We start from the raw sequence: 14,837 nt of genomic DNA on the forward strand, positions 1-14,837 counted from the left end.
TCTGGTGTTGCATAAAGAGCCGTTTTATTTCTTAACTGGACAGAGCTTAAGTGCACACACGGGACAGGAGCCAAGAGCCTAACACTCGGGTTCAGAACATCAGGGGCTAATCGGTACATCGGGATGGCGGTCGCGGTGCAGGGGCCACACGAGCACGTATGTACAGGCCACGGGGGCTCGGGGGGCGGCCGGCTGCGGGGGGGCCGGGTCGGTCCCGGGGATGAAGGGGGGGAGCTGACAGGGACCGGAGTGGCAGCCTCGTGCGCGCTGGAACTTCAGTGGCGTTCAGGGACCCTCCTTGGGTGTCTCGCCTCATCCGGCCCAGAGGCGCCGAGGGGGATCAGGACTGATGGGAGGTCGCCGCAGTCACCCTGCCGTGTGTGTGTGTGTGTGTGTGTGTGTGTGCGCGTGCACGCGCATTGTCAGAGAACAAAACGCTGGCTTCTTATGAACAGTCACTCAGAGCACAGAGGCCTTGAAGCGGACAGTCTCTCAACACCTGCCTCTGGCCCCCAGCCCGGTCACCGGGGCCCAGACTCTCCCTCCCGGGGCTCCGCCCAGGGCCGCCGAGGAAGGCGTGCCCCCTCCCTGGAGGGGCAGCGGGGCCGCCCCCAAACTCACGGCAGCTGCAGCCCGAGCAGCCTCAAGCGCCAAAACAAAACTTGTCCGAGAGAGGTGGCTTCCGACATCGTTCCCTCCCCTCGGGGACACAGCTCAACCCCACACCTGACCTCCCAGCCTGCGCCCACCCCTGGGGACCCCCGGGGCCTCCAGACTGGCCCCCATGTCACAGACGGGATGGGGTCTCGGACCGCCTCTGATGGCTCCCATGGCATCCGGCCCAGAAGAGCGGCCTTCCCGACCGACGCGCAGAGTTCTCAGGCCCAGGCTGAGAGGAGGCGGTGACGGGCAGGGGACACCCTGACCGCCAAGCTCCCACTGGGACGGCAGGAGGCCAGGATGCAGTGGCCGTGGGGGCCCCCATGGCTGTGGGGGCCCCGGATGCAGGTGAGTGCCTCAGGCCCGCTCCGCGGGGCAGGGGCTCTGCAGGCTGGCTGGCCCCAGGCACCCTGCCCCCAGACAGGGCCTTGGACCCTGACGAGGCCGCGGCCTCAGGCTGGCTGACCTGAGGGGCTATGGCCCGGGCCCTGCGCCCCAGTCTCCCCGCAGGACAGCGGGGCGCTCAGGACTGACCCCTAGAACTCACCCGTGCATCCTCCCCTGCCCACGACCTCGGCTCAGTGATGGTTCCGGAGCAGCCGTCAGCCTGCTCTCTGCATGGCCTCCAGGGACCCCGGAGGGGCTCAGGCTCCCGGTTTCTGGACGGCGTTCGGTCCTAGTCTAGACCCTCAACCTCTGCCACCTGCTCTGGGTGCCACGGAGTGGACGGGCCGTGTGCTATGGCTGCTCTGCCCTGAGCTGAAGAGGGGCTGGCCGTGTCTCTGGGAGGAGGAAGAGCTCCTCGAAGACCCTGGGCCGGTACGTTTCCCGACCAGACCCTCAGCCCGGGCAACCCTGCGCGGTCCTGGGCGACCCTCGGGCACAGAGTCTGAAGAGGGGACGAGACGGGTATTGTCACAAGAGGCCAGAACCAGACCCGGCGACACCCTCGGACACACGAAAAGGTGCCTGGAAGACGGGTGACCCAGCGCTGGCACTGGCCACCCGCACCGGCCGACTGGACTCTCCCCACCGGGACCCCTGAACACTCCTCTCCCGGTAAAAGAGGGGTCCACGGCTTCCTCCCCTTGGCAGCCTGGGGCTCACCCCGCGTCTCGCCCCTGCCCACGCTGCCCACAGCCCCTCGCTGCCCGGACCACTCGTAGACCCAGCCCCGCCCCCGGCCGGCCTGGACACCGGGCACCACCCTGACCCTCTCACCCCAGACTGGGCGCCTGGGCTCCCCCCGCCTGCTCCCAGGGGCGCGCGGCCAGCGTCCCCGACAGTCACGGCTCAGGGGCTGCCGTCCGGGTGAGACACGCACCCTGCTGGAAGGGACGCACCTGCACTGCTCAGCCTTCAGGCGTCACACCCCCGACACACACGCGCACGCGCACACACACGGGCCCGGGGCCAGGCCGGCCCTGCGTGCGTGCGGACCGGCCTCAGCTCCGGCCGGGGCCGTGCATTCCCGTGGCTCCCGGGGGGCCGCCCCGACCCGTCTGTCCCCAAGAGGCTTGGGAGGTGTGTGGGAACAAGGGCACGGGTCTGTCTGAATCCTACAGGTCTACGTGAAGGCATTAGAAATAAATACTTATAAATAGAACACAGTCTGATCGTTAACGTCTGAGGGGACTGTCTCAACATCACTAACTAGTGTGTGTTAATTATAAGTCTATGCTTAAAAAAATATGAGAACGGCGGCGACGCCCGCGACTCCTGCCCCCCGCCTTTCTGGCGCCTCCCAGCTCCTCCCACCCGGGGCGCCTCCTGCAGAAAGAACGACACGCGTGGCCTCTGCTGGCACAGGTCGTGTGGCAGGTCCCCGGCAGGGCGGGCGTCCCAGGAGGCGGGCGGGGCTGGGCGGCGCTGACAGATGGCGATGACGAAGACGGGAGGCGGGGCCGGGCTTGCGGGGGGGCTGGGCTCAGACCCGCATCTGGGCAGACCTCCTTCTGGACAGCTTGGACCTGCGGGCCAAGAGGAGCGGTGGTCAGGGGGCCATGGGCGCCCGCAGGCTGGTGTGAGGGGCATTGCGGGCACACCCCTGCCTCCCCAACCGCCCGGGAGACAGTACCCTCTGCCTCCTGCCCCTGGGACCCGGTGGGAGCAGCCCTCGCCCCCGCCCCGCCCCCACAGCCTCCTTTAAAGCATCGCCCGCTGGGCCCGGCGGTCCCGACATAGAGGCCACCTCCCGCCGGCCGACTGCGGGCTCTGGAGGCCTCGGGGACCCTCTGTGGGCGGCCATACCGGATGGTCCCGGCCAGCAGGGGGTTGAAGGCGTACAGCCAGTCGTGCATGTCCTTGTCACTGCTGGCCTGCAGCAAGATGCCCCGGTGCTCCGTGCACACCGCGAACGTGTTGGGGGTCTGCAGAGGGAGCCGCTGTGAGGGCCAGGCCTCCCGTTCAGCCTGGGGCGGCCGCGGCTCCGGGGGGTCGGGAAGGAGACCCGCGGGAGGGTCAGGGCCGTCCTGACCTCCCGTCCAGACGCCTCTGCAGGCGGGACACCCTGCGCCTCTCGTCCCGTGGCCATGCCCCAGGCGGACTTGTCACTGCTCCGCATCCCCAGGGTCCCCTCCCTGGGCCCCCGGCTCAGCTGTGTGCTCGGGGCCGTTAATCCCGCCTCTTCTCTCAAGCCTGAGCCCTCGGCGGGGTGGGCGTTGGGGGTCAGGCTGAGCTCACACCCCCCACCTTGAGGAACCCCGGGCCCCAGCCGGGAGGACTCAGAGCTCCTCACACACAGGCCCAGGCTGCCGCCTGCTCGGAGAGGACCTGGGGGAAAGCCGGGGGGCAGGAGGCTGCCCTCCTGGGCCCAGTGCCCTGCTGGGCCTGCAGGGCTCCCGACACCCTCTGTGGGTGTCTCTGGAAGACGCACCGTGTCGTCAGCCATCTGGGGCATCCTTGGCACCAATGCTCGACCCACCCCTCACTGCTGGTCATCACCAGGACGGCGCGCCTCACGGGTGGGCAGAGGGACCCCGGAACGCGAGAGGCTGAGCCCGACACCCCCACCCGTGACATCCACTCACACTGCTTCGGCCGAGCGGTGAGGGGACGCGGCCCTCGGCGGGCTGGGCCCGGCTCCCGCCCTCCCCGCCAGCCCGCGGCCGTGGCGCACCTTGAGCATCGCCTGCTGGTCCTCGCTGTACTCCACCTGGGCGGTGGACAGGTTGAGCACGAAGCGCTCCACGGCGTCCTTGTCGTGGTTGTACATGTAGGCGTAGGGCCGCCGCACCACCACGAAGCGCTTGGCCCAGCCGGCCGTGTGCGGCTCCAGGAAGTGCAGGTAGCCCTTCTTGGAGACGATGGGGCTGCGGGGCGGGACGCGTCAAAACCGCCTCTCCAAGGCCTCCCACCGGCAACACCCCCACTTCCGCAGACTCCCACTGGGCACAGCCCCCCGAGCCCCTGCCACAGCCTCCCACCGGCCCTGCCCAGTCCGCGGCCTCCCACCGGGCCCGCGTGTCCAGGCTCTGGGCCACCGTCCTGTCCTCTATATCAGCTCCTTTTCCACCCCTGCCCTAGGTTTGGCTGGGGCTTGGTCTCCTGATTACAGCACAGAGCTGCCCCTGCCCCACATAGGGTGGAGTGGGGTGGGGTGGTGGGGTGGGGGGAGTCTGTTTGCCCCCAGCACTGCCCCAGGTCGGGGGGTGGTCTCCTGACTGCCTGCACTGCCCCAGGTCGGGGGGTGGTCTCCTGACTCCCTGCACTGCCCCAGGTCGGGGGGTGGTCTCCTGACTGCCTGCACTGCCCCAGGTCGGGGGGTGGTCTCCTGACTCCCTGCACTGCCCCAGGTCGGGGGGTGGTCTCCTGACCCCCTGCACCGCCTCAGGTCAGGGGGTGGTCTCCTGACCCCCAGCACTGCCCAGGTCGGGGCGGCTGCCGTCCCTGCCGAGGCAGAGCTGGGGTCCTCAGGAGCCGGCTGGGCAGGGCCCTCACACACCTGACACGGATTTCCTGGATGTCAGGCACCAGCAGGCGCTGGGGCTCCTTGTCGGCTTCCGCTGCCCGGGCAGGGGAGGGGAGCTTCTTGGCATCTACCTCGGGCAGGGGCTCAGGCTCCGGGCTGGCGGGCCGGGAGCAGGGCTGTGGGGTCCTGGGGAAGCAGAATGAAGCCACTGCAGCGCCAGGGGCACCTGGAGGGCCTGGGAACCTCGGCCAGGCTCCCTGGGGGCCAGCGTCACCCCCGGGACCGCCGGGGCACTCACCGGGGTCCACCTGCCGCCGGCTTCTTCAGGGACGCCCTGGCCCCCCACCCCCACCCCGAGAGAGCAGCTCTGCATCTCATCTCTAAAGTTGGACTGAGGCTGACTCGTCTTCCTCAGGGACCATCTGCCTGGAGGGAGCGGGTGGTCCGCGGCCCGGCCAGAGGGGCCGACGTGCTGGCCGACACGGCCTGTCTCAGGATGGGGCCCAGAGGGCTTCACACCTTTCTCAGTCAGAGAAAAAAGACCCCAAGGAGCTACAAGATCTGGGGGTCAGACGCGAGTGGTGGCAGCGGGGGCCCCACATCAGCAGAAGTCAGTGGACCCAAAGGCCCCGGGCCTCTGCTTTGCCACCGCTTCTCCCACTGTTCCATTTGCCACTGGGAAGGGCTTTCATTGAGCGTTTTGACCTGTTCCCAGCCTCATGGAAGAGCGTATTTTAAATTTATGCTTTAGCAGAAAGTGGCCCGGGAAAGGCAGCGTGAGCCCTGCCCCGCTGCGTGGCCACCCCCAGACGCCGGCACCTCAAGCCGGCCTGCCCCCGCCATCCAGCCCCCGCCCCCGCCCCCCGCCGGCCGCAGTGCGCTCCTGCAGGCCGGCCAGCACCTACCTCAGGTCGGTGGCCCCATACCGGCCCTCGACCAGGGAGGGGCAGGTGGAGGAGGGAGTGAGCGTGGCGGCCCCCAGCGGGGACATGGACGGGTCCCGCAGCAGGGTGACCGACATCTCAGAGAGCTGCAGAGGAGATGGCGTTCTCTGAGCCAGCGCAGGGCCCCAGTGGGAGGGCACCTCCCACCCCAACGGCCGGACCCTCCTGCCTGCCCCACCCAGGGCTTCGGGCTCTGCCTCGGGGGAATGGGAGGACCCCTGGGCGAGGATCGGGGAGGGCACGTGTACTGTCAGCACGTGTAGCCCCACGGCCACGGCGAGAGAAGCTCTGGGCAGAGGGAGAGGCCAGCAAGAGGGCAGAGGGCAGGACCCCCGCAGGGCCGAGTGAGGGCGCAGGCAGGACCCCCCCGGAGGCTCCGTGCAGGGCAGCACAGGAGCTGGGGGGACAGGCCTGAGGCTGCCGGCCCCAATGGGCCCCCGGGTGAGGACAGAAGCTAAGGAGGGGCTGTCTCGCCCAGGACAGGGGCAGTGGGGTGAGGCCAGGTCGGACGGCACTGCTACTGGAAACAGTGGGCAGAGGAGTGCACCTTGCTGTTCCCTGTGCGGCCCTGGCCTCCAGGCCCGAGCTCAGAGGCATCCCTCTGGGCTGCTGGAGGGGTGTCCCTAGGAAAACCCGAGTTCCCTCTTGGAGCCGACAGTCCCTCGGGCGCCCCCGCCCCGTGCCCACCTTGCTCTCGCTGGCGCTGACGCAGACGTGGCTGTGGGTGTACTCTCTGTTGAAGGAGTGGGTGAGGAGCCGTAAGCACTGTGGGCAGAGAAAATGCCTGGTCAGGAGCCCCCAGGACCTGGCTCGGATGTGGATGCGAGCGACTAGCCGAGGGGCCAGGCACCCCAGGAGGAGGTGGGCAGCACCCCACCTCTCCCAGGGGGTGGGGCCATCTGAGGAAGCCTCCTGCGGCAGGCTGCTGCCTGGGCAAAGGAGGGGGTGGGGGCACACGAAGTACAGGAGGTCTTCCCCGTGGCCCACCCAGCGGGAGAAAGGGCCGGCTTTGGGGAGGTGGTGAGCTCCCCGTCAGTGTGCGTATTCAAGAGCGGGGGCACCACTTGGAGGAGGAGGCTGTAAACAGTCCCTGAGTCCCAGTGTGGGTGGGGCGGGGTGGGGACGAGGTCAAGGTGACTCCAGGGCCCTGGGGCCCTCGTTCTCCCAGGTCCCCCGCCTGCAGGCCGGCCGGCCACCCACCTTGACAGCCAGCTCCCGCTGCCGCTCGCTGGGCGCCTCCAGGGATGCTGGCCGGGCCTCAGCCGTGAGCGGGGAGGAGGCACTGGAGGAGCCGTGGGCCTCGGAGCCGTCACTGGCGGCGGGGGACAGCGTCTCGGGGCCGGGCCGCTGGGCCGCCTCCAGCTTCTCTCGCAGCAACAGGTAGTGCCTGGTCTTCTCCACCTGTGCGGGGTGCGAGCACGGCCTCACTCCGTGCCCGCAGGCTGGGGCGGGCGCCGTGGAGCCCACAGGCCTGCCTGCGCCCTAGTGCAAGCGGACGGACAAGCTCCGGGGGCGCAGCCTTGGGAAGGGCCCAGAACGTGGACGGACGCGGACCCGACGCCCTCTTTCCACCCGCTGCTGCAGCCGGCGGCCAGTGCCCGCTGCTGGGCACGGGCTGTCCTGACCGGAGCCACCGAAGGGCTCGCGCCCCCCAGTTCTCTTCCCAACGTCTGTCTCGTCTCTGCTACACGCCCCCTAGTCTGGGGCTGGACCAAGTGCGCACGTCCCGCCCGAGCCGGGGCCGTCGTGAGGCTCTGAGCCCCGTGACAGGCGGGCTGGGCACTCACCTCCTGCAGGAGACTCAGCTTCTCCAGCTCCCACTGGTGGTCCAGGATGAGGCTGTCGCTACGCGGCCTCCAGCCCGCCAGGTTCTCCTCGCCGCGGACGTAGGCCACGGATGTGTCCAGCACCCGCCGGCGCCGCCGCTGCATGCCTGCACGGGCCGCGGACGTGGCGTACCCCGCGGGGGCTGTGCCGGCCCCCACCGTCCTCCAGCCCCCCAGGGCCTCTGGGTGAGGGGCTCCCCGCACGGCAGCGTAGCCGAGGTCACCTGAGTGTCCCCCGTGGAGCCTTCTCCCTGACCTCCATCAGCGCCCCCCCAACCCCCGCCCAGAGGGCGCAGGGCAGACGCCTACCTGGGCTGCCCGCGTCAGCCACGTGGCACAGACTCAGCTCGTACACGCCCGTCACGCGGTTGCTGTGGAGGGGGCGTTGTCACCCGCGTGACAATGGCCGGGCACCCATTCACCATCACATGCACTCTGGGCACGAGTCCCACGGCCCGCACGCCAGGCAGTGGGGGCTGCGGTGTCAGGGTCCCCGTCCCAGACGCCCGCTGGGCCCCCTTTGTCTTGGGACCTTTGACTCTGCCTAGGGCACCCCACTAACCCACTCATGGAGGGGGGCCCACGGTCCCAAGGTGACCTCCTGGATGACAGGGTCACAGGGTCATGGCCATCCAGGACCCCACGCTCTTTCCTCCCAGCTGTGCCCCCCGGGGTGGCCACCCACCACACAGGGTGTGTGAGCATCACTGAAGGTGACCAGCAGGGACCCTGGTGTCCCCGCTCCTGGGGCGGGATCCCTCCACTGCCTTCCTCCCCTCCTCCAGGAACGCAGAGAGCAGTCAGAGTGCGAGAGGACTGTGGGCCTGGGGTCTGACCCCCAGGTGCCAGGAGGCCTGGCTCAGCACATGCCCCTGGGGATGTGACCCCCCAGGTGCTGGGAGGCCTGGCTCAGCACATGCCCCTGGGGTCTGACCCCCAGGTGCCGGGAGGCCTGGCTCAGCACATGCCCCTGGGGATGTGACCCCCCAGGTGCCGGGAGGCCTGGCTCAGCACATGCCCCTGGGGATGTGACCCCCCAGGTGCCGGGAGGCCTGGCTCAGCACATGCCCCTGGGGTCTGACCCCCAGGTGCCGGGAGGCCTGGCTCAGCACATGCCCCTGGGGATGTGCCATCCAGGGTCCTCTGTCCCCACCTCCCTGGGCCCAGTGTTCACCCTGCCCAGCGACAGGGCCCCACGGGAGCCCACCCATGGGAGCCCCAGAGTGGACACACAGGCCTTCCTGCTACACCTGGCAGGTAGGCTCCAGCTCTCTCCCGCCCCCCAACACAACATCCGTGTCCCCACAAGCGCGCCAAGGCCTCTCCCGCTGGTCCAAGCGAGATGGGCCGGAGAGCGCTCCTGGCGGGCTCACCTCTCTGAGGCCCGCAGGCTCCCACTGCCGAACAGGTTGCGGATGGAGCGCGAGGCGGGCAGCTTGGCGTCGCGCGAGTAGAAGACCATGCAGAAGTCTTTGGTGACCACGGCCGGCTGCGTGCAGTTCTCCATCTGCGGGGTCGAGGGTTCAGTGCAGGCTCGCCCGGGCCGACCCAGCCCCCCGGCCTCAGCCCCAGACCCTCAGTGCAGGCTCGCCTGGGCCGACACAGCCCCCCGGCCGTCTCCTCCCAGGGCTCAGCTCAGGCTCGCCTGGGCCGACCCAGCCCCCGGCCTCAGCCCCAGACCCTCAGCGCAGGCTTGCCTGGGCCGACACAGCCCCCCGGCCCTCTCCTTCCAGGGCTCAGCGCAGACTCGCCAGTGCCGACCCAGCCCTCAGGCCTCTCCTCTCTGGGTTCAGGGCAGGCACGCCCAGGCTGACCCAGCCCCCTGGCCTCTCCTCCCGGGGGAGGCCCAAGAGCTGCACCACCCGCAGCCCCAGACCCTCCCCTCTCCCCCATCCCTGGGGCAGCCCCAACACAGGCAAGAGTCTCTGCCCCCACCTTGAACCAACTCCGGCTGGAGATGCCGGGTGTCCCTGCAGGACACCCCAACATCCCGGACACGGGCCTCAGCCTCCTCCCCGTGGAACCGGGGTGACACATGGCCCAAAATGTTTGTGAGGATCTGACTGGACCCTGTCTGTGCACCCACGGGCCAACCCTAAAGGCCACGGGAGGTCACTGCACGACGAGCGAGCCGCTGTCTCAAACAGCAGGTTCTCTTGTGTTCCCGAAACCCCAGGGTGACAACGGACAATGTGGACGTGTCCTGGGGTCTTGCTTCGGCGATGCCCTACCAGTGTTTGCTCAGCCTGAGCAAAGCTCACCCCACGGGGCGGTCACACTGGCCCCCACGTTACAGCCACAGTAACTAGACTCTGGGGTAGGGAGGCAGGGTGGCTGGGTACTTCTGTCTCTACCGCCCCGCCGGCTGCTGCACCCGTGAGAAATGCCCACACCCCCAGCTTCTCCTATGCTTCCAAGGGAGTCACAGCCAGAGACCCTTGCGATGGGGAAAAGAAGGCTTCTGTTCTTGTGCTGTCTGGAACACAGATGCAATGTCTGGTGGTGCTGCAGCCATCTTGCAACCCCAAGGACAAACCCACACACTAAAGATAGAGGAACTGACTACTTCTGAGCATTCCCATTAAAAGTACACAGATTAAACTCAAGGACTCAAGAAGCCCTCTGGGAAGACAACAGGGTTGACTGGGGTTGTGTGGGACTAACAAGCCCCCTTACTGTCCATTGTCCGGCAACTCGGGCTTGGGGGGCAGGTGATTTGGGGGGAGGCCCTGGGCACAGGTTTCTTGCCTCGATATAAGCAGAGAGGGTCATGTAAATCTTCTCTCGGTAAGGGGTGACCCGGTTCAGCAGGAGGGAGTTGTGCATGGAGCTGTCCCACGCAGCCTCAAACTGGTAAAAGGTTCTAGAAGGAAGCAGAGGTGAGGTAGAAAGATGATGGAGTGTGGTGTGCTCTCAGTGGGGACGGGGACATGCAGACGGACACACGGAGACAGACAGACGTGTGGGCCACCTGCAGGGCGAGCCGCTGGGGCCGGGGTCCAGGGAGGACAGACCCCTCCTTACTCAGGACGGGGCCACCGGACGCCCCACCAGAGGGGGCCCTGGAGCGCTCTGAGCGCCACCCCGGGGGATGGGAGGTTTCAGCCCAGGGTTCTGGAGCCGAGGCGGGAACGGGAGGGTGGAGGGGAGAGGAGCTGTGATCACGGGAGAGGCGAGGGACCCCCTGAGCCTGAGTAAGGAGGTGCGCGGCCTCTCCCTGGACCCAAAGGGAGCCTGCCGGGCCTGTAGAGCTCTCTGCAGCATCTCCTCCCCAACTGATCGCCCTGGGGGATGATGCTGGGGGTGGAAACCGGGGCGGCCCCCTGAAGACAGCACAGCCCCTGCCGCTGCGGCCGGGCCCCACAGAGCAGGCGGCGGGTGCTTCTTTCTGTCCCCAGTGTCTAAGTCAGAAAGTAACGACCAGAGCAAAAGCTCACCAGAGTGAGCGGCCAGGAGCCCACGCCACGGGCGGCTCGGGGCAGCCTCAGGGGCCAGACCAGTGGTGGCCTCCACTCCTGGCCGGCTTTCTTGTTACCCAACAGCTTCTGTTCTCAATTGTCCTAAACCCCTGCCTCAGTCCCGGCCTAAGAGTCGAGGACCGTCACTCATGAGCTGGGAATTTGCCTCAAGCCCTAGCGTGGCCGCTCTGCAGGCCCTGGCAGCCCAGCTTCTCCGGTTTCCACCCCGCATCCCCACGAAGACACGGCAGAGAACAGGTCAGCACAAGCAGGGCGCCGCACACGCCCCCGCCCGGCCAGCCCCACCCGGGGTGTGGACGGCAGGGCAGCGACGCTCCAAAGGGGCCGCCCCTTCTTCGCGGCGCAGTCCGGGGGCACAGGAGAAGCAGCGGGACAGGGCAGGGCCAGCGCCGGGCACGTCACGAGGCAGACCCACAGGGAGGAGGTGAGGACAGCGGGGGGACCGGAGGGCGGACGGGGAGAGGGAGGGGAGACTGAAAACCGGAGAGGGCGGGCCAGCGGGCGCGGAAGAGAAAAGAGCTGTACCTAGTGTCACTTCCAAACGAAACGCTAAAGGCGGAGGCAGCCAGGACACACGTACACACACAGAAGAGACCACATGTCAGAACGAGCACCGTCACCCGGCCGGATACAAGCTGACTGACACGGAGCAGGCGGGCGCCGCACCACGCTGCCCATGGGGCTGCTGACCGCCATGCCCGGGGCCAGACACTACCCAGGGGGGGCCCCACTGAGTCCACAGGGTGGGGGGGCCCACGCTGAGCACATGAGGGTGGGGGTCCACTCTGAACCCCCGGGGCGTGGGGGGTCCACTCTGAGCACACGAGGGTCGGGGGTCCACTCTAAGCCCCCGGAGGGTGGGGGGCCCACTCTGAGCCCCCAGCCTGGGCACTGGAGACACCCCCCTTCCCCGTGTCCTTGGGTTCGTCCCCAGCAGGACCAGCTGGGCATACCTGGAGCTGCCACCCAGACCCAGAGAGATGCCCTCTGTCCCCAGGGCCCCCAGATGCCCCAGCTCTGAGGGGCCAGGCCCATGGGCAGAGCCAGAGGCCCACTGCAGCCCAGCTCGGAGCGATGCCACTTCACAGCACGTGACCTTGGGCTGTCAGCAGACACACTACGCCCTGCTTCCTGGTCGGACAGTGGTGGTCACTGTCCTGCCAGCTAAGTGAGCCGGTGTGGAGTGGAGGACAGCGCCTGCGCACGTGGGTCAGGACTAGTCCTCGCCTCAGATGCTCCCACTGGCCCAGCACCTGGCTCAGTGCTGCCCCGTCGGCCTGCCTCAAATTTTGCTGAAGGACATGGAGGGCTTCCTTCCCTTGGCAAGGGCCCAGCCCACCCCAGCAGGGCGGGGCAGCGGCCACCTGCCCGTGTGGGACTCGGGCAGTCACGCAGGGGCCCCGAGCTTGCTGGACAGGGTGTGGGAGGCACTGACTTGTGCCCCCTCAATGACATGGCAAGGAGCTCAGACCCAGCGGGCACAGAGGGAGCCACGGTATACCCAAGCGGCAACTGGGAGGCAGGACCCCTCCCTCCCCGCCCCGGCCCCGGACCCCATACCCAAGCAGGCGTCAGGTCACCCGGGGAACTGCCACCCCACCCCCCACAGCGCCGCTCCCTCTGTTTAAGCAACACTCAGCCAGACCCCGGTGCCACTAAGGGGGGCGGGTGGCCCAGACATGGGGCCTCTGGAGCCACAGCATCCGCTTTACTGAGAACTGGTCAGGAATGCAGATTCCAGGGCCCTCACACCACGGAGGCAGAGATGCCGAGCAGGGCCGCCTTGAGGGCAGACAGTCAGCACTTCACGGTCAGCTCGCCCGTCATCCTGAGGACCCTCTGCACCCAGGCATCCTGGGGAAACTCTGAGCCACAGCAGGGCCAGCCCAGCCGCTCCCCTGGCGAGGCCTCGGGGCCTAGTCTGCCCTGCCAGCCACGCGCCACACTCCGGACCCTGCTTGAAAAGGGGCGGGCGCCCAGGCTGCACCCACAGCAGAGCCCCTGGCCATGCGGAGAATCCCCATCCGCACAGCCCTGCAGCCCTCACACTCCTCCATCCACGTCCAGGAAGCTCGGCTGACTTCCTGACCCCAAGTGAGCCCTCCAGGCGGGAAGGAGGTCCTGGATGAGGGGCCTGGAGACAGGACACCCCAGGTTCAATTCTGGGACAGACAGTGTGAGGCTCAAACAAGCAAGGGCCCACGTGGGGAACACTGGAAACTCAGAAGTTTTGTTGGGACTTCCCTGGCGGTCCGGTGGTTAAGACTCTGAGCTTCCACTGCAGGGACACCGGTTTGACCCTGGTCAGGGAACTAAGATCCCACATGCCATGTTGTAGGGCCAAAATATAAAAATGATTAAAAATAACAAGTTTAAAAAAAACTGTTGACAAAGAAAATGTCATGTGTTGCAAAACATCCTCTCCGCCTCGTTTTCTGTTCAATCAGCGTGACTTTGTGGCCAGGCAGGGGTCCTGCCAGACAGGGTTCCATTCTCCCGGGTCTGTGTCACGGGAGCCCCTTAGTCCTGCCTCGCACCCTCTCAGCATATTCAAAAGCAGAGACGTTACTTTGCCAACAAACGTCTGTACAGTCAAAGCTATGGTTTTTCAGCTCATGTATGGATGTGAGAGTTGGACCATAAAGAAAGCTGAGAACTAAAGAATTGATGCTTTTGAACTGTGGTGTTGGAGAAGACTCTTGATCTCCTTGGACTGCAAGGAGATCAAACCAGTTCATCCTAAAGGAAATCAGTCTTGAATATTCATTGGAAGGACTGATGCGGAAGCTAGAGCTCCAGCAACACTTTGGCCATCTCACGTGAAGAACTGATTCATTTGAAAAGACCCTGATGCTGGGAAAGATTGAAGGTGGGAGGAGAAGGGGACAACAGAGGATGAGATGGTTGGATGGCGTCACTGAGTTGATGGACATGAGTTTGAGCAAACTCCGGGAGTTGGTGATGGACGGGAAGGCCTGGCGTGCTGAGGTCCATGAAGTCGCAAAGAGTCGGACACAACTGAGCGACAGAACCGAACCGAACTGAACTGCACCCTCTTGGGGCTGGAGGCCCTGAGGTGCTCAGAGGCCCAGGGGCTGCCCGGGGGGAGGTAAGAGAATCTCAGGGCTCCCAGCACGACCCCCTGGGCACTCTGAGTATGACCACCACCCCTGCTGCGATGGCCTGACAGGGCTCATTCAGACAACTTCTGACAAGCGTCACAGCCATGGGCGCCCATGGGCAGGCCCAGTGGGCAGCCTGGTGCGAGATTCTGCTGTGAATCTGCACATGAAGCCCCTCCCTCGAGGTGTCAACCAGAAACGCCTTAGGCTCTGGGAAGTACGTTTCTTGAAAGAGTCACCTTTAGAAGTGGCCTAGGAACTCAGGGAAGGTGATCTGAGCCCCCTGAATTGCAGCCAGGGCAGCCCTCCTGTCCAGTGGGGACCATGATCACAGAGTGCAGCCACGCGGCTAAGATCAGGGGAACGGCCTTGAACCTCAGAGACGCAGCTCTGTATCTGGATGTGACTTTTGCACAGCCGAGCGTTGTCTCCTGCCACGCAGAGTGAGCACTCTGACCAGAGGGACGGAGGGAAGGGAGGATCGAGGGGTGAGGGGACAAATGAGCTCCTCAGTAGGCTCTGAGCTTCCTGGAGACAGACTCCCCCTGTTTAGTCTTTAATCCCTTTTGAACAATTGCAGAACATGGCTCACGTGTGACGAATGAACGAATGAATGAGTGGGGTCGTGTCCCGTGTGACGGGTGAATGAATGAATGAGTGGGGGTCGTGTCCCGTCGATGGTGCAGCAAACAGGACAGAGAGGAGACTCTGCAAGTTCCCGACCCGGGCCTGTCCCAGGAGGCTGGGGCAGCAGCCCTCGGGGCACCTGAGCCACCTGTCTGGAGAAATCTGACCCTGTGCCTGCTGGGAGGGGTGAGGGTCACCGTGGACCACCCTCGTCCCCAGCCTCAACACCACCCTACTTTAGAGGGTCTCGTGGCCCGTTTCTGCCCCGG

The 14,837-nt window shown here is 66.4% G+C and overlaps 1 protein-coding gene across 24 annotated transcripts in view; it reads right to left on the reverse strand.

The window, feature by feature from the left end:
- The window catches only part of KIF1A (kinesin family member 1A), an 89,554-nt gene continuing 74,717 nt past the window's right edge, over positions 1-14,837 (reverse strand). For 13 of the 24 annotated variants that reach the window (XM_070787042.1, XM_070787038.1, XM_070787060.1 and 10 more), the window contains 11 exons: positions 10,089-10,203; positions 8,714-8,847; positions 7,650-7,711; positions 7,302-7,447; positions 6,715-6,915; positions 6,202-6,279; positions 5,476-5,600; positions 4,604-4,756; positions 3,779-3,971; positions 2,911-3,029; positions 1-2,630 (listed from right to left, as the gene is read on the reverse strand). In XM_070787042.1, coding sequence (XP_070643143.1) covers positions 2,588-2,630; positions 2,911-3,029; positions 3,779-3,971; positions 4,604-4,756; positions 5,476-5,600; positions 6,202-6,279; positions 6,715-6,915; positions 7,302-7,447; positions 7,650-7,711; positions 8,714-8,847; positions 10,089-10,203 — 1,369 coding nt within the window. In that variant the 3' untranslated portion in view covers positions 1-2,587. Of the gene's footprint in view, positions 2,631-2,910; positions 3,030-3,778; positions 3,972-4,603; positions 4,757-5,475; positions 5,601-6,201; positions 6,280-6,714; positions 6,916-7,301; positions 7,448-7,649; positions 7,712-8,713; positions 8,848-10,088; positions 10,204-11,344; positions 11,369-14,837 lie in introns of all 24 variants that reach the window. The other 11 variants (XM_070787041.1, XM_070787043.1, XM_070787040.1 and 8 more) reach the window with 1 other exon arrangement.

The sequence above is a fragment of the Bos indicus genome, chromosome 3, assembly GCF_029378745.1.
Source record: "Bos indicus isolate NIAB-ARS_2022 breed Sahiwal x Tharparkar chromosome 3, NIAB-ARS_B.indTharparkar_mat_pri_1.0, whole genome shotgun sequence".
Lineage (NCBI taxonomy): Eukaryota > Metazoa > Chordata > Mammalia > Artiodactyla > Bovidae > Bos > Bos indicus.